This window comes from Chenopodium album, chromosome 12 (assembly GCF_948465745.1).
Source record: "Chenopodium album chromosome 12, dcCheAlbu1.1, whole genome shotgun sequence".
Classification (NCBI taxonomy): domain Eukaryota; kingdom Viridiplantae; phylum Streptophyta; class Magnoliopsida; order Caryophyllales; family Amaranthaceae; genus Chenopodium; species Chenopodium album.
Window position 1 is genome coordinate 47,188,799 of NC_137845.1, and position 21,828 is coordinate 47,210,626.

General features: G+C 29.8%; 1 protein-coding gene and 1 non-coding gene across 2 annotated transcripts; one reads left to right on the plus strand and one right to left on the minus strand.

Annotated features, from left to right (window-relative positions):
* Positions 1-3,947: 3,947 nt before the first annotated feature.
* Positions 3,948-8,035, minus strand: LOC145571237 (protein FAR1-RELATED SEQUENCE 5-like). The gene is made up of 7 exons (XM_081630303.1): positions 7,981-8,035; positions 7,097-7,264; positions 6,751-7,010; positions 6,514-6,653; positions 5,599-5,819; positions 5,257-5,491; positions 3,948-4,965 (listed from the first exon to the last, which is right to left on the minus strand). The coding sequence occupies exons 1-7, from the start codon at positions 8,033-8,035 to the stop codon at positions 3,948-3,950; spliced, it is 2,097 nt and encodes a 698-aa protein (XP_081486429.1).
* A 5,034-nt stretch (positions 8,036-13,069) lies between these two features.
* On the plus strand, positions 13,070-13,141 carry TRNAE-UUC (transfer RNA glutamic acid (anticodon UUC)). Its single transcript has one exon. It is a non-coding gene; the product is annotated as a tRNA-Glu (tRNA).
* The last annotated feature ends 8,687 nt before the right edge of the window (positions 13,142-21,828 follow it).

Here is a 21,828-nt window from a genome sequence, read left to right on the forward strand (position 1 = left end):
AAAATCAAGAAAAAAAGAACCAACCGAAGAAAAGTCCTTCTATACTTAGTCAAGATCAACATTTCTTCGATGAGCCGGCATTCATAGAAGAATTGGATATGTTGATGAACATAGCATGGAAGAAATTCAATGATGAAAAGTCACTAAAGACATTAGGACATGGTAATTACATGCTTAATTTCTAAATTATATCTATATTCTAAATGATGCTCTTAAATTAAGTGTTTATGTTCCAAATCAAATCTTTATGATATAGTTATGTTCTAAAATTGTGCCTTATAATTATTATGAAGATTTGACATCAAATGAAGGAGAAAGAGAAAAGAACAACAATGAAAGGAAAAGCAATGAAAAGAAAGAAGATAGTATCTCCTCACCTATTGTTGGTAATTTCACATTATTTTCAAACTCATTTCTTATTTATGTTCTTTGAATAAATTGATTTGGAAAAGAAAAGGTATTAAAAAGAATGAAATAGAATATTCGTATATGCTTATGTTCTAAAGTTTACGCTATATGTTCTAAAGTTTACACTATATGTTCTAAAGTTTATACTTTATGTTCTAAAGTTTATGTTTATGTTCCAAATCAAATCCTTGTAATATTATTATGTTCTAAAGTTTATACTTATTTAAATTTTATTTTTCTTATATGTATATTGGATATTTATAATATTTAATTTGTATGATATAAATTTTAGATTATGTCAAAAGTTGTTTTAATGTTCTAAATTTTTTTTGGTTATGTTTCAAATTAATTATGTGAATTTGTTATTTGTGATTTTTTTTTGAATCAAGATCTTCCACCTACATTGAATGAAGAAAAAAAGGACAAAAAAACCAAAAAATAAAAGAAGAAGCATGATGAAGAAAATAAGCAATGGTAATTATTTTGAAAACATTAGAAATTAGGTTTAGGCTATGATGGTTGTTTGATTATAATTTGATTATAGTTGTTGATTGTTTTTTTTTAATTCAATTGAATAGGAAGCAAGAAGAAAAACAAGAAGAAGAAGAAGAAACAAGGAAAAAAAGAGGAAAGGATAAGCTTCCAATGTACTTGCGTTCGACTTTTATGGTTAATCATGAAAAACTCTTCAACAATGTAGATCATAAAATGATAGCAGAGTATGCTTTTGCTCAAGGAGATAACGCGTAAGATTTCATCAATCTATATTTATATGCTTATAATAAATATATATACTTATGTTCTAAACATTGTACTTATATTCTAAGGTAGATGCTTATGTTCTAAAGTACATGTTTGAAACTATATGCACATGCCCTAAATTTAAATGTTGTTTTGATTTAATATAGTTTTTGTTCTCATTTTAGGGAACTTTTGTATGCTGACAAAGCGGCAATGGTGATTAGGAGAGATGAGATGGATAGTCTTTCAGGAAATAGTCACATGTTCAACAACATTGCAGATACTTCTGTTTCCATATTAAATTATGAAAACAAAAGGCGGGGTGTAGACAAGAAGAGTAGATTTTTTTTCTCTACTGAATGCTATGTATGTTCTAATTATGTTCAAATTATATGTCTATTTTCTAAAGTAATTCTGATTATGTTCTAATTTACATATCAATGTTCTAAAGTATTTCTAATAATGTTCTAAAGTAGTTCTGATTGAGTTCTAAATTACATGTCAATGTTCTAAAGTATTATTAATTATGTTCTAAATTACATGTCTATGTTCTAATTCTGATTATGTTCTAATTATATGTCAATGTTTTAATTACTTAGGTTTTAATTTCTTTTTTTTTTCAGCTCATTCTTTACACTGAAAAATACATCAAAAATACAGAAAGTTTGGAAGATAGAAAGAAAGCATTGTTTCATCAAATGAGAAAAGAAATGACAAATGCCGAAGTAACAACATTTAACAACTTTCAATTGGTAACATATTATTTTATTTTTTTATTGTGTTCTGTTTATTTTTATTTATGTTCTAAAGTATCTGATTATGTTCTAAACAAATGTTTGTTTATGTTCTAAAGTATCTAATTATTTTCTAAACGTAGGTTTTTTTTCCGACTGTTTTACCGGATCACTATTATTTGTTGTGCTTCAACTTTTTGGAAGGAACTCTCGATGTCATTGATAATAGATTTCTTCCACCAAATGTTTCTGTTGAAGATAAATATGGAGATGACTTTACAAAGATGGTAAGGTGTAGAGTTTTGACTTGGTTAACTATTATTTTCTTATTATGCTATATAGAAATTTTGGAACATTAACCTGTTTTGGAACATTAACTTAATTTAAGTTATTCTGATTATGTTTTTTTTAATAGCATATTCAAAAGTATTTTTCATTATGTTGTAAATTACATGTCAATGTTCAATCTGACACTCTTCATTCTCTTCTCACTATTTGGAACATGGGTATCATTTGGAACATTAACCTAATTACAAGTTATTCTAATTATGTTCTAAATTACTTGTCTGTGTTCTAAAGTAATTCTGATTATATTCTAAGTTAAATGTCTATGTTCTAAAGTTAATCTGATTATGTTCTAAATTACATGGGAATGTTATTACATGGGAATGTTCTAAAGTATTTTTGATTATATTCTGAATTACGTGTTTATGTTTCTAAATGTGTATATTTTAATTTTAACGAGTTTGTATTTTTTTTTTTTTTTGCAGTTTGAGCAAATGAAAAGGCTACGAGTGGAGTATTGTAGGAAAATTATAACATCAGAAGTAAATGAAGAACGGAAAAGAGTGATGAAGATGGCTAGAAAATGGTTAAAAATGAACAAAATTTGATATATGATTGTGTAAATCTCAAGTATATATCTTTAGAAAGATATTTAAAACAATATAATAGTACATTTTTGTACAAATATGGAGATGATTATTTTCAATATGGGTATCATTTGGAATATTAATATCATTTGGAATATTACCCTGATTCGGAACATCATTTTTATAATGTTCTAAAGTATTTCTAATTATGTTCTAAAGTATTTAAGTTTATGTTCTAAAGTATTTAAGTTTATTTCTAAATTACTTATCCATGTTCTAAAGTAATTTTAATTATGTTTAGACAAAAGAATAAGCTTAAGTTTTTCATGTGTACAACGAAAAAGGAAGAGGAAAGGAATGAGGTCACACCAAAGACACCAACTCCTCCAAAAACGACACAAAGATATTTTAACTTTTTCTTTTATGTATATATAAATATATTTTTTTATGTAAAAGGTTATGGTTTTGATATTTTGGTTTAAAAATGCAATCAAAAAGTTAATACTACCTTCAATTATTGTTACTTGAAAAATTTGCCAAAAATAAATGGTTCACATTACTCGCAAAAAATTGTTCTTTCATACTCATCTAACCCCATTCTCATGGTAAATTCCGTTTTGTCGGTGTGATTTACAAATGTTAATTCAACATGATTTTAGGTTGTAGCCTCGTAGGTGATATGTTCACATGGTGGGGTTCGTCAATGGTAGGTTGGTGGGTTCAAATCGGTGGGTTTGTCGGTGGTTGTGGAACAATCTATGGGTTGAATACTATTGTTAAAGAATAATTGGACAAAAAAATAATATGATATTATGTTAATAAATTGAAAAGAATACAAAATAAATATAAAAAAAATTACACAATTTTTTCCATGTGCAAGTAAATGAGATTATTTCCTAAAAATAAAATGTCCCATGAGGTTGTACTAATAGCATATCCATCAACCTGTAAAAAAAATTAAAAAAAATTAGAACATAAACACATTAAAATATATGATAAATTTTAGAACATATTCGATGCATTTTAGAACATATATAAAATCATATGAAGAGCAGAAGAGGCATTTATTAAATTAAAACTCAAAGTAAAAAGTTAAGATATCATTAATAGCCTTTAACACATATATTATATAATAATTTTAATTTATTACTAATTAGAACATAAGAAAACTAAAAAATGTTTACTTACAATATCACTTGACTTTCCTTGGACAATTACGACTATCATGATGACCAAGCTCTCCACATGCGGTACATAATCTTTTCTTCTTTTGACTTTGTTCAACAGCTTTTTCTCTGTCACTCTTCATTCTCTTGTCACTATTTGGAACATGCGTGTCATTTGGAATATGGGTATCATTTGGAACATTGATATCATTTGGAATATGGGTATCATTTGGAATATGGGTATCATTTGGAACATGGGTATCATTTGAGACATTGAAATCATTTGGAACATTAACCTGATTTGGAACATGAACCCCCATACCTTTGTTTTTTGAAATTTTAGGAGGTTTGATCAAAACTTCAGAAGGTAAACTAGCTCCAATAAGCATTTCAATGTCTTTAACTTTGCTAGAAAGATTGTTGCTTCCATTTGTTGTTTTCTTCTGTTCCAAATCTATTCTCATGGCTCGAAGTTTTTTGACAAGAGCACTTAGATCATCTTCATTGCTTTGCACTAAACTCACACAAGCATGAATTTCAGACCACAAATCATTTAATAGCATCTTCTTATCTACTGCATTAAGGCATTCCTCCAACACATTACCCTCTAAATCAAAAATGGGCTTCTTATAAGCCATTGTACACCATCTATTTAGAACGTAGGTCTTAGGAATTTTTTCTAACATCCTTGCCTTCCACACCCAAATCATATGCCTGCAAGGCACACCATCACGTTCAAATTTTTTACAAAAACACTTAGTATCTAAGGTAGTTGGATCAAAAACAACATCAAAAGTCCTCCTCCTTGATCCTTCCCTTAATTTGAAAATGTAAATCTCATTGTCCTTCTTCATCTCCTCAACACCACAATTAAAACATCCAATTTCAAGCTCATATTGAAAATCATAGAAAATTGTTGTTGTAAACAACTCGGAAGCATCTTTTTCTAAAGGAATTGGAGTCTTACACTCTGGACGCTTATTCTTCGAATCATTATCCATTTTATTTTGAGTGTGCCTTTGAGCATCCAATGCACATTCAAACCTATAGAAAATAGAAATTAACTTTAGAACATAGAAGATAACTTTAGAACATAAAGTGAATTACATTAGAACATATTAAAATAATACACATGAAATAATTATTATGATCTAAATACTATTAAAACATTAAACTAAAAATTTTCAACATGTAAGACAAAATTTAGAACATAAAAGAGAGTTATAAAATAAATAGTAAAACTATAAAACATAAAAAGAAAACTTTAGAGCATTGAAGAAAAACTTTTGAACATAAAGATTAACTTTAGAACATATTTAGACATTTACATATTACCTCATGTAGAACTCAATCAAAGTGAGATGGGGATTTGTGAACATAGTAAAAAAATTATTTTCACTTTCTGATCTAGATGTGGTCCTCATGATGCCACCTAAAAATAAATCTCTGAAATACGCTGGAATCCACATATCACGTATGTCGTACATGTTTGCCAACCATCCATGATTGTTCAAATTGAATTCTGAAATAACTTTGTTCCATTTTTCTTCAAATTCTGCCGGCTCAATCTCTAAATGCCAAACACATGCACAAAGTTTTTTCAAAAAATCAGTTTCTTGGGTAATTGTCCGACCTACTTTTTCAGGCACCTTTTTCATAATATGCCACATACAAAACCTATGTTCTGTAGTTTGAAAAAATTACGAACAGCAACTTTCATTGCAGGGTCTTGATCGGTAATCAAACACACAGGCTCGTTATTTCCCATTGCTTTAAGAAAAGTTTTGAAAACCCATTCAAAAGATGATATATCTTCATGAGCTACAAAAGAAGCCGCAAAAGTAACACATTTCTTATGATGATCAACTCCAGTAAATGGACCAAAGATCATATTATATCTGTTATATACACAAATTATATATGCAGAAAATATTAGAACATAAGGGTAAACTTTTGAACATAGAGGTAAATTGTGAAACATAAAGGTATACTTTAGAACATTAAAGATAAACTTTAGAGCACAGTAATTTATTTTAATTATTAAACTTGCTTATATTATAATTGTTTAAAAACATAATGAATTATCTAAAACATAAACAATAAACTATAGACATAATGTTTAGAACACAAGACATAATGTTTAGAACATCAGAACATGATGGATATTAGTTTAGAAGACAAGGCATAAAGTGTAAAACACAAAAGCATAATGTTTAATACATGAAAGCATGATATATATATTTTAGAACATAAGGCATCTATGTTTAGAACATCAGCAATCTATGTCAGAACATCAGCAATCTATGTTTAGAACATAAGACATACATAATTTAGAACATAAGGAATATATGTTTAGAACATCATAACATGATAGATAGTAGTTTAAGAACATAAAAAAAATCTACATTTAGAACATCACCTGTTTGTTTGGAATGTGGTATCAAAGGAAACCATATCACCAAAAAGTGCATAATTTTTTCGACAAATAGGATAAGCCCATAAAGCTCTACAAAGTCTATCTTCTTCATCAACATCATAGTAAAAAAAAATGCACTCCAAAGAAATTTCTTATTTTGAAAGTTATCCACAAACATTTGGGCATCTGATCCAGCAATATAAGCCTTCAAATCTCTATAAAAGTTTTTGAAATCTTGTTTAGATGCACCAACATTATCATGTGATCCAGCTAATTCTTTCATCATAGTATAAGACCTCACGGGACCAACATTTACCTGTGTATAAAAAAAAATTACTATGATTAAGGATTAACTTTAGAACATAGTAAATCATAACAATTAAAACAATATTTGGCACATAAAAATAAATCACCTTTGAATTATCAACAATCAACTTTTTATGCATAATATGCATGTTCCTATTATCCTTTTGAAATTTTGCACAACTTGGAGTATATAAACAATGATTATGTTCTTCTTTGAAATGACTAACAACATACTTTCCAGCATCATATCTCATACATATGTGAGCATTGCATCCTACACGAGTGACTAAACGTTTTCTAGTAATACGAACTTTTCCTTCTTCATCAATGGTTTGTTGAGCAATAGGTTTTTTTGTTGCCCTGAAACCTTCCTTATTGCAAACTCCATATTGAAAAGCAATTATAGCTTTGTTATTCTTCTACCTTGTAGTAGTAGATTCCCTAAAAGTAAACCCAGCGGCATTTGCATATGCTTTGTAAAACTAAGACCCTCTTCAGGATCTTTGAATATCATCCCCCGATGGGGTTTTAACTCCTCGGGAACACTTGGAATCCATTCCTTCGTGGTACCACCAGGGCTAAATGATCCAACAACCTCAGGAGTACGATAAATAACACCAACTGCATTAGAACATAAAAAGTAAAATTTAAAACTAGAAGGTAAACTTTAGAACATACAATAAAAGTCATAGAATATGTAGAAAATATTATAACATAAAAATAAAGTTTAAAACATAAAGAGAAAGATACGTAGAAAACTTTAGAACATACAAAAAAAAGTTTAAAACATTAAGGATAAACTTTACAACATAGTGAATTACTTTATAACATACATAATAAAATTTAGAACATAATAAAGTGAAAAAATTTAGAACATAATGAATTACTTTAGAACATAAGCAGGAAAAATTTAGAACATTAAAACAAATTTTGAACATAATCAACATATTCACAAAATTACTTTAGAACATGTAAGTAAGTAAATTTTAGAACATGTAAGTAAAGTTTAGCACATGTAAGTAAATTGAAATTAAAGCATTAAAACAATTAAACTTAGCTGAATACCTTAGAACATAGCAAATCATGGACATACTTATAACATATTGCTTTAGAACAAAGTGAATTACTTTATAACATACATAATAAATTTAGAATAAAGTGGAAAAATTTAGAACATAATGGATTACTTTAGAACATAACCAAAAATAATTTAGAACATTAAAAAAACTTTTGAACATAATCAACAAATTCACAAAATTACTTTAGAACATGCAAGTAAGTAAAGTTTAGAACATCTAAGTAAATTGAAATTAAAGTATCAAAATAATTAAAATTACCTGAATGAGTAACAGAGGAAGAAGGAGAATTATGTTCAACATCATCAAAATCCATGAATATGCAAAAACCTAATTATCAAAAACACAAATTGAAGCAAAAAATACAATCCGAAATTAAAATTCAAGCAAATAGAAAAACTCAAGCAAAAAAAAAAGTCTAAAAAGAATCTGGAAAAAAAAATTGAAGACGAAAAACAAAAATTGGGAAAAAATTCGAAAAAAAAAATCGAAAAATCTGGAAATACAAACTGAAAAAATTTGGAAAAATCAAAAAACATGAAAATAATAAAATCTGGAAATCGAAAAAAAAAACTGGAAAAAAATCGAAAAAAATTTGGGAAAAAAAATTGAAAAAAATTTTTGAACAAAAAATGAAAATTTAAACAAACAAATTTAAACATCACACATTAAAAAACAGCACAATCACAAAAACAAGCAAAATCGCAAAAAAAAAAAAACAATAAAATCGGAAAAAAAATGTTAAAAAATCGAAATACAAAACACAAAAAAATCGAATGAAAAATCAAAACAAAAAATCTGGAAATACATCAAAGCAATCAAGTAATAAAATTAAATCAGAATTTTTGAACAAGTAATAAACTTACCCAAATTATTTTCGTTGATGTATAGATGGTGAGGAGAGAGAAAGTGCTGAGGAGAGAGAGAGAGTGATGTGCTAAGGAGAGAGAAATTGGAAAGAATTAGGGTATTTTGTTAAAAGTGTAAAAAAAAATGTAAAGAATTACATAAATGCCATTATTAAAGGAGTATTTTAGATGGTTAGATCAAAACCAATGAATGGTTGGGAGGGGTTCTTATATAAGATTGGGTTCTTATATAGAGGAGGGTTCTTACATGAGCCTTCCTCTATACCCTCTCTCTCTATATATATATATATTAATCAATACAAAATACTAAAACAAACACTAGAAATGGCACGTGTCATTTCCTGGTGTTGTTTTTTCCCTCCAAAATCCCCTCCCCTTTTTATCCTTTTTTTTCCTCTTTTTTAGCCAATGCCATAAATTACCTACTATAAGTTATACACAAAATATTCACCAAATAATATAATATAATTGTGATTATTTTGATTCATATCATCAATACATAATACTAAAACAAACACCAGAAATGACACGTGTCATTTCCTGGTGTTGTTTTTTTCCTCCAAAATCCCCTCCCCTTTTTATCCTTTTTTTTTCCTCTTTTTTAGCCAATGCCATAAATTACCTACTATATGTTATACACAAAATATTCACCAAATTATATAATATAATTGTGATTATTTTGATTTATATAAATTTCAGCTCTATAATTTATATTTTCCAAGAAAAATTAATGCTAAATTTATAATAATAATAATAATAATAATAATAATAATAATAATAATTACAGATTTTGGTGATGATAAATAAAACATGTACTTCGTATTAAATTGTAGCTATAGAAGCAGAAGGTATGACAAGAAAATTTTAGCTTTTTTCTCTACGGGAGATAGGAAATGAATACATAATTATGTAGGGCAATATTTATTTATTATTTAATCAATAAAATGAAATTATAAAATAATACAAATAACTTAAAATACTATTCAAATTACATTCATTTATGATTGTATCAACAATTAGTAAATGAGCTCTTTATTACTATTTGAATTATCTTTGTTTTTTCCCTACGAGATTAATAATATAATTTATAAACCATGCATCGCATGGGCACTATGCTATATAGTATACTAAATCAGAGTCGACTCGAAGCATAACTCGCCACATGTCGCATTGTGATTAAAAAAATTTCCCCTCATTTTCTTACCCTCTTTTTAGGAAGTAAATCATTTTTATGCAATAAATAACCTCGCAATATTCATATATTATTTTATACTTATCAACTTGCCAAAACGACATAGGTGATAGATGTTGGAGTATACTCTTTAATTGGCAAGTTATCACCTTTGACACATGTCAATTTATTTTTGCATGTAAATTAAAACTAATTTATAAATAATCTTTCACTAAATACATAAGTAAGACACGTGTAAAAATTATGGGATAATTGCTAATTTACTTTCACTTTAACATAATTTTCATCTATCATTATCATAAATATTTTACGAATCTTTATAATAAACAAATTTTACAAATTAATTTAATAAAACCGTGCATCACACGGTTTTAGGCGTTTAGTTGAACATGAGAATTTGTAATTAAAATAAGAAATTCTATTCATTAAGAGTCGAGAGTTTATTTAATCACATATGACTAGAATTTTTGTTTTTAAAAAAAAAAAAGAAAATAAATAAATAAATAAAGAAAAACCTAATTTCATTGTTTGTACTGTTTGAATCATGATCCTACATATAACAAATCACTCAACTTCCATGTGTTTCTATTTAATAAATTAGAATACTACTTACATCACCAAACTTTTAAATGAGACAAATGTTGTCTTCTTATTAAATATTTTTCCACTTAAACTAATAATGATGTCATCTAAACAAAACTTTTGTACTCTTCTTGCTTGGTTAGGGCATTTAATGGTTCAAATCCCTTAGGGGTTTGTCCACATGCCACATCATCTTGCTACAAATCCCTCACACAACAAACCTTTCCGGAACAATAATTCAAACCTTTTAGGAGTTTGTAGGTGGGACCTAATACGAGCAATACCCCACCAAAATTCCTCAACCAATTTGATTTTATTTTAGCTAGCTATTATTTTATACCCAATACCTTAGCAAAACTCCATCTCACCAAATACAAACAACTTACTAAATACAAACCCCTCTCAACTTTCAAACCTCATGTCACACCACTAAGGGATATTCACTTTAGCTTAATTTCAATTCAGTTCAGTTCAGTTCAGTTCAGTTCGGTTCAGCTCTTAATTTCCTTCTCTCATAAAATATTCATTTCAACTCTATTCAGTTCAGTTCAGCTCCAATCAGTTCAGTTCAGTTCAATTCAGCTCCAATTAGTTCAGTTCAGTTCATCTCATTTCAGTAAATGTAAACATAACCTAACAATAAAGGGTTTGTTTTTCAAACCTCAAAAATCACGATACAAACCCCATACAAACCCCTTATTGTGAGTGCCCTTATGTACGTGCGTGAAACAAAACTTCACACAAGGATAACTTTTAATACCCCACCAAAATTCCTCAACATTCAATTTGATTTTATTTTAGCTTTTATTTTATACCCAATACCCTAGCAAAACTCCACCTCACCAAATACAAACAACTTACTGAATACAAACCCCTCTCAACTTTCAAACCCCATGTCACACCACTAACAATAAAGGGTTTGTTTTTCAAACCTCAAAAATCACAATACAAACCCCTTATTGTGAGTGCCTTTACGTACGTGCGTGAAACAAAACTTTACACAAGGATAACTTTTTTACTACCCATTTTTCGTTCATTTCACTTCAACTTAATTTCAGTTCAGTTCAGTTCAATTCAGCTCCAATCAGTTCAATTTAGTTCAGTTCCAATCAGTTCAGTTCAATTTAGCTCCTTATTTTTTTCTCTCATAAAATATTCATTTCAGCTCTATTATGTGAACATACCCTTAAGGTCTACCATAGATAATTAAATTTGAAATTTTCTACCATAGATAGATAAAAGCGAAAACCACAGACCTACCATATAGATTTTCCCAAAAAAATTGATCCAAAATCGCTATCACTAGCAGCGATTTCTTCATTGAAATCACTACTACCAATTAGGGCTAAGCACATCCGGGCACCCTTTCATATTTTGAAGATTTGGACCTAGATCCGGACCCACCAGGTCCCTATAACTCGAACTTGGAATTGGAATTGGTTGAACTAAGTAGTTAATTTTAAGAATCGGACTTGGACCAAGAAGGTACCAGTACCAAAACTGGGTACCCAATTGCATTTCGACGCATATTAAATTACTTATTTTTTCTTTGTATTTTTGGTACTATAATGCCCTGTTCAATTCACCTTATTTTTGCTGAACTGAAATTATTTTTATTGAACTGAAATTATTTTTAATGAACAGAAATTATTTTTGCTCAACTTAAATCAATTTTACTGAACTGAAATTAATTTTACTGAAGTGAAATTATTTTTACTGATTTTCTGTTATATTTCTTCTTTAAGTTTACTGATTTTTATTGAACTGGAATTATTTTTACTGAACTGAAATTAATTTTACTGAACTGAAATTATTTTTGCTGAACTGAACTTATTTTTACTGAATTGAAATTATTTTTACTGAATATTACGGAGTATTTTTTAAAGGTGAAGTGAACAGGGCCTAAATTTGTCAGGATTCACTCAATACAGTTCAGTAAATTAATTTCAGTAAAATTAATTTCAGTTCGGTAAAATTAATTTAAGTTTAGTAAAATAGCTTGAAGTAATATGGAGATTGAGACATTGTATGATTTTGTATCAATGTTCGGGTTAGGTTACCTCATCATATCAGTGTATGGGTTGATGGCCATTAACCAAATAAGATCAGTTGGCTTGGGGTTGTAAACTTGTAAATTTTAGTTCAGTTAATCTAGTCAGGTCTTAGACAGCTACACAAGCTACGTTCAAGGGTGAACACAACGATATAAACCACATTATTGTTGTAGTCAAAGAGTGTCATAAATTATCTAACGATCTAGCCATGTACAAAAAAACCCTGTCCAAAACATCAAAAAGACACAATTCGCACTCTCTTTTTATTGCTATGGTAAGTACAAGTAGAAAGTTAAGAAAGATCAAATATTAGTTTATCAATATGATAAACAGAATTTGTTTATCAAATGGCAAAATTGTAAATAAATCAACAACTTTTTATTAAATATGGATCCGTTGTTGTTGATATATTTACGAAAACGCCATGATGATTGGGCATTTATGTTGTTTTATTTACCATTTTGTCACTTAATAAACAAATTTTATTTATCAAATTAATTAAGTGGGACTTCCTCATTAAGAAAAGGATAGAAATAAAATTAAAAAAAAAAAAAAAAAAAAAAAAAGTTGGTGTTTAATGATTTTTGTCGTTTTTTTGGGAGGGAACGTTAGGCTCCGGTAGAGTACGCTATGTAACATAATTGAATATTAATTCCAATGTCGTCCAGCGGTTAGGACATCTGGTTTTCACCCAGGAGACCCCGGTTCGATTCCCGGCATCGGAATCATTTTTTATAATAATTTTTGTTGACTTTATTTTGTTGAATACAACATTAGAAGTTCTTAGTATGAGTTGGAAGCTTGGAGCCTTGTATTTTAATATTCATATGGTGATTTTAATTTTGCAAATAAATAATCTTTGTATGAGTTGGAGGCTTGGAGCCTTGTATTTTAATTTTGTTATAAAATCAAACTACTACTTGTACAAATTTTTTTTTAACTAGAGTTTATAATGATATTATAATATTGTTATATAATTTTATGTAGAGAGTGAAGGATAGCTCACCTGGTTAGAGCTTCTCTCCTGATTTCAAGAGATTTTAGGATCGATTCTCACCCCGTCCTTGGTAGCTCTTTAAACACCAATACATACATACATATATATATATATATATATATATATATATATATATATATATATATATATATATATATATATATATATATATATTAACTATTTATTAATAAAAAATAAAACTTGTTATACATGTCTTATATATACCTAAGTGTTTGGTTGATTTATCTTCAATGACGTGGAAAGTGAAAATTCACTGAGTTGTAACTCTTGTAAGTGGGACATTTGTTTGGTTGACAATAAGATAAAATAGGAGAACTTAGAAATTCATAAATATCAAAACCTCTCAAAACATGAAATATTAAATCACCTATAGCCCTATAGGCCACCTTTCCTCTAACATCTTTTATATACATTCAGCTGAACATCCATGCATCGGTGTAATTAATGGTAATTTATCCTCAATATGTTCTTTTTAGCTTCTTATGCTTAGGGGCGTAAATGAGCCGAGCCGAGTATTATCTTGTTCATGTTCAAATTCATTTAACTTAGGCGAATTCGCGCACGATCCCAAGCTTTCAAGCGAGCTCAAATTTCTGTTCAAGCTCGGTTCATTTAGTACACTATATGTTCACGAACGGTTCGTGAACAACTCCTTTATTTAACGAGCATTTCTTGAACAAACTTAATAATAATTGATCTTCTCCAATAAATGAGATTTGTACTTTTGATATTTGCAAATCTTAAAATTAGCATAATAATTGGATCTTAATTATTAATTTAATAACTAAATTAACAATTGTAAATAAATCAATAATTCATGAACATAAATAAACGAGTTGTTCATGAACTTATCTAAACGAGCATATCTATGTTCATGTTCAAGCTCATTTATTAAACAAGTTTCAAAATTTGTTCAAGCTCGGCTCATTTATTAAATAAACGTACATGACGAGCTTCAACCGAGCCCGAACACGAGTAGTTTATTGATCGGCTTGGCTCATTTACTTACTTATGCGTAGCCCTTAGGGTTATGTTTATCATTTTTCTTTTTATTTTACTCATTTTAAGATTTTAAAATGAAAAAAAAAAAAAAAAAAATACCTTTGTGTGCACCTTGCACTCGAATGTCTTCTATACTTCTACAAATATTAGTTTATTACAACCAAACAATTTATGACCATTATTTCTTAGGAATTGTTTAAATGAAATGATTATCCATGAATGTAGCTTAGCATGAGAATTTACTTTTTATATCGACCAAACAAGCACTAAGTTTATGTTTTAAAAAAAAACATAATATGGAGCCTATAAAGTATAGTCAAAACCATTAAAAACAACCCTTCTTAGGGTCTGTTCTCTTCAAATTATTTTCAGCTCAATTCAATTCAGTTCAGTTCTTAACTTCCTTCTCTCATAAAATATTCAGTTCAATTCATTTCAGTTCAGCTCAGTTCAGTCAATCAGAACAGGTCTTTATACTAGTCGTTGGATGCGCGTGCTCTCCCGACGTAAAGATAAGTAAAATTCGTGGTTGTGTTCGGTTTTTGTGATATTCGTTGTTGTGTTCGAGTTTTGCAGTAGCAAGGATACATGAATTTACAAGTAGTAACAAGGAGTAGTGATAAAGTTTCTATGGGGAAATATTTATGGAAAAACAATTTTTTAAGCAAAGTTATCTAGAATTTGTTAGAATTTAAAGATTTTTAAAAAATTATACAGCGTACTATTGTTTTAGATATTATTATTTTAGAACGCAATAAGGTTCTTATTGAGTAGCTAAATAATTTTTAAATATCTTCGTCTTAAAATGATTGTGATAATAAGGAGCAATAATAAGAAAATGCAATTTTAAATAAAGATTAAAGTTATATAAAATGGATTAAATGCAACTATGAAGGAATTGTATATTTCTTTGTTATCAGTCTACATAATTGGTGTGATCTAAACTTCTTCAAAGCTTGTTTTTGTATTTGTATATTTTTTCTTCGAGTTGAATATTGAATTTTAGTGCTATTTTTATCCTCGAAATTTGTTTTTCCTGAGTGATTATACGATCTAATGTAGGCAAAAGTAACTGCATTGGCAAAAAAAAAAGGTAACATTTCTCAATAATGAGGTGTAAAATGAATTTTCTTTAGTTCTCTCCCAGACCTCCTCTCTCTCTTTCCTCCCTTTTGATCTCTTTTTCGACCCGCTCTCTCTCTCTCTCTCTCTCTCTCTCTCTCTCTCTCTCTCTCTATATATATATATATATATATATATATATATATATATATATATATATATATATATATATATATATATATATATATATATATATATATTCCCTTGGCCTAGTCTCCTTGTTTTTTTTAAATGTTTTACTTTTTTAATGGCTTTGAAAATTATAGGCCGCAGTTGCTCCTCTCTCAATCATTCATTCTTTTTTCTACTGGTTGAAACTCTTTCTCTCACTCTTTTTTTTTTCTTTCCTAATCCATCTTGTCCCTGTTCTATCTTTAAAAAGGCTTTGTAAATTATAAGTTGCACTTGTTCTCCCAATCCATATCCCCCGACTTCTTTATCTTCCCCAGCTTTTCTCTATATTTCTCTTTCTTTCGGCCTCCTTCTCTCTTTTCTTTCCCAACCCCCTCTATGTGTCTCTAAGCCCCTTTATCCCTTATCGCTCTATTGCTTCTTCTTTTAACCCTTCTCTCCCTTCTGGGCCTCTTTCTATTTCTTCTTCCTCTTAGGCCCTCTTTCTTTCTCTTTCTTTTTTCTTTAACTCTTCTCTCATGGCCTTTGTTTCTTTCACTCTCTCCTAGACCTCTTCTCTCTCATCCTCCCTTTCGCTCTCTCTTCCTCTATAATTTAATGTCTTTATTTATGTTTTTGATATTTTATGGCTTATTTCTCCTTTGTGTTTTTATACATTATTGAGGTCATTTTGGAAGATAAAAAGATGAACAAAATAAAGGGATTCAATGTCTTTGGAATGAAACATGGTACATGCGAACTAAAGGAAATATTACGTAATAATCCAACACGTTCTACCTTAAGGTTGAATTCATTTTCTAAATATGTTATCAATCAGATTGACTTTCTATACAAATCATCACATTAGTATTGAATTTTTATCACATGAAATTAACAATTAATTGACCATCTCTTTCTCCCCCTCCATCCCTCCCTCCTTTCCTTTCCTATCTTATGTTTTTCAAAATTTATAAAGTTTATCTTTATTTGCATTCCCCCCCTCCCCCTCCCCCGTTCTCAATCATTCTCCTCTCTCTTTCCATCTTTTGTTACATTGTACCACTTAGGTTTTCCAAATTTTAAAGTCTTTTTGAAATATATTGTATTTCTTTTCAAATTCTAAAACCTTTTCAAATAGTATTGTGTATCTTTAATTCATTCGGTAAATAGAATATTACATTTGCACATAACATTTTTGAAAGTGTACACATAACTTGATATGTAAGTATGTAACATTCATACAAATGAAGGAACATAGTAAAAAAGTATGAGTTAGTAATCTAAAGTTCTCAAATACATTAGAGCCATTATTGTCACCCTATCTCAACACGTGGTTGCAGTTTACATGGTGTGTCAAAACCATTAGAATCAACGATCGCGTGTAGTCCCTTAAATTATCAAAAAGCTTTAAAGATACACTTGATATTTATTAGGAGCTAAATAAAAAGGTGATTATAAATATAAGTTTTCTTTACATCCTAAATTTTACTTTAGACAAGGTTTCTTAAATGTGTTCTCTGCACTATTCTAAGTACGAACATCTTCTTCCAAAAAAAAAAAAAAAGTATGGACATGTTCAAAGAATCCACGCAGACTTAAGTGTTTTGGGCTGATTCCAAGCCAAAAAATTATCATTAGTCTTGTAAAAAGATTTCAGTTAAAGTAGAAGTCAGATAAATCCCACCAAAGCACAATCATGTTAAAAAAAAATTAAATAAATAAATAAAAGCTTGGCAAGTATTCAGAATCCCACACTTTTCTTGCATTTTTTGAATTGGCAAATATATTAAGAAGTTGAGAACATGTAGCCGAGAACAAGGCTTAGCACATTATGGTATAACAGATTTTAGTCCATCTTCTACTACACCTTAGTTTCACTCTATCTCTAGTCTCCACCACTCTCTTCTCTATTAGAGTCAAGCATTGTTGAACATTGACTCGTATTTTATCATTAGATATAAATGAGGATGGAGTACTTCCACGTTTAAACGATTAGACAGATGTTTCTTGATCTTTACTCATGCTAGTTATTATTCCTCCAGGAATATAAATCATATGTGAAATATATTAAACAAACATTAAATTAATAAATCAAACCAAGGAAAAAAAACTGGCAACAAGAAAGATTATCATACACAGTAATAAAAATTTTAAAAAATAGATTTTACAATGTAAATTGTAAAATGGCAATAAATTTAAAACAATGAATCAGTTTTGTTTACATTGGTACTTCACATAAATGAACCAGAGGATCGGAGTACTTGATATACAACCATACAGGACATTATCGGAAGCTAAATAAAAGCAAATATAGTATAAACCATTTTAACAAAAGACAAAATTCAATTCCTATACTTTCTTACCTCGGCCTGAGTAACAATCGCTCCACGAACAACATATTCACGTTTCAAGACCTTGCAGGATCAATTCATCATCACAAAACGAAAACCTATCATTTTTACAATATAACTTTGAGCAGCAATACAGTTTAGAGCAGTAATACAGTTAGGATGGGAAAACAAAGTGCAATACAGGGAAGTAAAAGGAAAGGTAATACTTTCGTGAAGCCCAAAATTTTCAACAGGGTACAAAATACATATAGGCTAATTTTATTTTATTTTTAACACAAATTTTATCATCCTATTCTTTCCATAGTTGAAGAGAGATTACATAACAGCAAATTTAGGAAGGATATAAAAAAGTAAAGTTGTATCATGAGTTTTCAGTGAAAGACAGAAAGAGAGAACTGGTCTATATACTTACAACTTACAAGCTTCTCCATTCATTTGATAGGCAGCTTTGGGCATGAACAATCAGTCATCACAAATTCACAACTACAAAGTCACAAAATAATGAAGAACAAGTTATAGTGATTACCAAAATTTACATCTGAAAGACCTTGAGCAAATATAGATTATCATAAAATAACTAAAGGTAAATTATATAATTCCATCAATTAAAGTCATTAGGAGGCACCATCGATAACTTGAATGAGTACGTGCTGAAGGAGTCCAATCAAAATATCATAACATAGCTGCATAATTTAACAGTGCAAGCAACGCCCTAATACTTTTATCTATTTGAGAAACATAGTTTGATTTTTTACGACAACAATGTCTGTTAAATACCTTACATACAATCCACTCTAGATTTATAAACCGTTTAACATCAAATATCGTTTCCATTTCTAGCTCAACAATATAATAACATATATACTCCATATCATTTCAATACTATTGTATACGAAAATTATTAGGACTTCTTTATCATAATAATACAGGAAAATCTACATTTTATTATTATTGAGGAGCAATTTTCAGCTTTAATAGATGTTAAATAGCACTCCTAGTATCGAATCGATAGTTGGCAACAACTAATCTATGCAGTGTTGGAATTTAAAGGATAACAAAAGAGTTGACTTCCATTGATGAGAAAAAGATGTCAGAATATAATATTAGAAACTGATACCAATTGACGAGGATCTGAATTAATCTTTATGTGGATGAACGATAATAATTATCAACTCTAAGCCTCAATATATTGAGTAATGCACTAACTCTGAAAATCATACACAATATAATTTCTTAGGGTGCATTATCTACCTGATTTACACTTATATGAGCTTATTAAGGCTTATTTTGAAAGTTCAATTTAAGTAGCACTTACTTTTTCCTAGACTTAACTTATCAGCACATATGTTTCTTAAAAAAAATTAAAATAAGGTGACCAAGACACTTGGCCTTAAAGGACGCGTAATGCAAATACTGACGTTTGACAAGGAATTAACTCAATTTAGCATTTACAATGGTCATAGACAGTAACAGCTAACAATAAAACACAATGGAAGTCCCATTACTCCTAGCATGTATCAATATCTCATCACATTTTACACTTTAGTTTCCCTACATTTGAGAAGTCAACATAAAACAACCACCTGTTAGGCATACATATTGCTATTTTTTATTGCCAATTGATTTCGGAATCAATCTGAATGAGCTAGGAAGTGATCCAATAGGCACAGACAGACCATTTTTACTTTGTATATGTAATATCTTACATGGGTTCAAAAATCAAGTGTAAGAATAATTTATGCTGGTAAGATTTTTATGAGAATTACAATTGTGCATAATAAGACTTTTATGAGAATTACCTTAAAAGATTCATAGTATGATTACAACTGCACAATTGTCAACAACTAAACTTACGTACTCATAGCTTTATATTTTACATCGAAACTGCCAAGGGTACAGAGTCAGCAATAATTAAAATTGATGCAAACTCTCTTTTTGAAAATCAGTAAAGACACCATAAACAAACATCAGCTTATGATATCACCCCAACTCTTCTTTTTATATTTATTTTACACAGTAAATCAATCACTTGTATTTGAACTACCACTTATTCTGAACTGATGAACTCAAAAAACGTATTCTAAACAACAAACACTCGCAGTTGCATACATCAAACACTCGCAGTTGCATACATCAAACACCATCAATCAATCAGTACAATATCTTTAGGCCAAATGAAAATCAGAATAGATAAAATTATACATTTATCATAGACAATCCATCAAAAAAGATACCTTCACCGAGGGCATCTTGTTATTGGCTAAGAAACGGAAATACAAGTTAATAACTGATATCAACTTGGATTGTTGATATCAGGGGCATTACCGTCATTTACACACTTAAATGAAGGGTACGAATGTCCTGCAAATTTAAAAAATTAAAATCCCGTTGAAGACGCCCCGTTGGAGAATTGAGGAGCGAGTTGACGGAGATAACAAAGCTAACTCCACGTTGACCCAATTTGTTCCTCCTTCCCCAATTGATTCCCCGGCCCCTTTCCACTCGCCATCCACCATAACCTTAGTCAGTGCAGGTTCGTAGCTTCGTAGTCGGAGGATTCTAATCGGAATAAAGGAAATCGGGCAAATTTTGATCGTAATTAACTAGATCCGTCTTATTTTTCAAAGGAAATCCCAAATTCAGTTCGATTTATTGACAAGAGTCGGACCGTGGCGTGTTGTCGGCTGGTAGCTTGCCCCCGAATCGAGCTCGGTTCTTATTTTGATCAGGCTTGTCCCTGGTGTGCTTGGTTCATATTTGGCTCTACCCTTTTCCAGAATCTCAGCAAAGGTTCATGATTCCCCCCACACCACAGGTAATTTATATTTTATTAACTTATTAAATGGTCTGAAATTGTTGTTGGTATTGAATTGATTAGGTACAATTATTTGAGTGTGTTTGACAAAATCTAGTTCCTGATTTACGATTTTTGATGTTCATCAGTTGCAATAGTGGGATGACGGCGTTAAGTTTCAAGTTACTTTGCTACCGTTGAAGCATTTAATATAAAATAATGGAAAACGGACTCCATATCACAACTCCAATATTTTATTAATACTTTTTTCTACAGTGGCATGTTATAAACATCAATTGTTAATAACTGATATCAATGGGGTCTGCCTCCTTATAAACAACTCTAAAAGCCTCTTCTCCTAATTTGTTTCCCAACACAAAATCATCCTGATACAAAAAAGAGCTAAAATTAAGTAAAATTAACCACCACACATAGACCTGGCAAACAGGTCATTCGGATCGGGTTCGGGTTGGGTCAATTCAGGTCGGGTCAAGTTCGGGTCAACAAATGTTCGGGTCGGGTTTGGGTCGAGTCGGGTCGACTCGGGTTTCGGGTCAAATTCAGGTCAGCACTTCGGGTCAAGTTCGGGTCAGGTCAAGTTCAGGTCGGGTTAAGTTCGGGTCGAGTCAATTCGGGTCGAGTCTTTTCGGGTCAGGTCAATATTTAGGATCAATTTTCGGGCCAATTTCGAGTCGGGTCAATTTCGGTCGAGTCAACTCGGGCCGGGTCTATTCAGGTCAAGTTTGTGTTGGGTCACCAATATAAATTCACTTAAAAAAATAGTTGGAAAATAAAGTAAAATCGTTAAAAAAAAAAAAAATCGTGAGTACCTATTACTTAGAAAATAAAGAAGCCTTAAAACAAGTAATTAACCATTTCATCCTATTCTCTTATTATTCAGGTCAATTCGGGTCGGGTTGATTGGGGTCAATCAATTCGGGTTAAAATTGGGTCGGGCCTCTTCTGGTTTCGGGTCATTTCGGGTCGGGTCAAGTTCGGGTTTCGGGTCAGGTC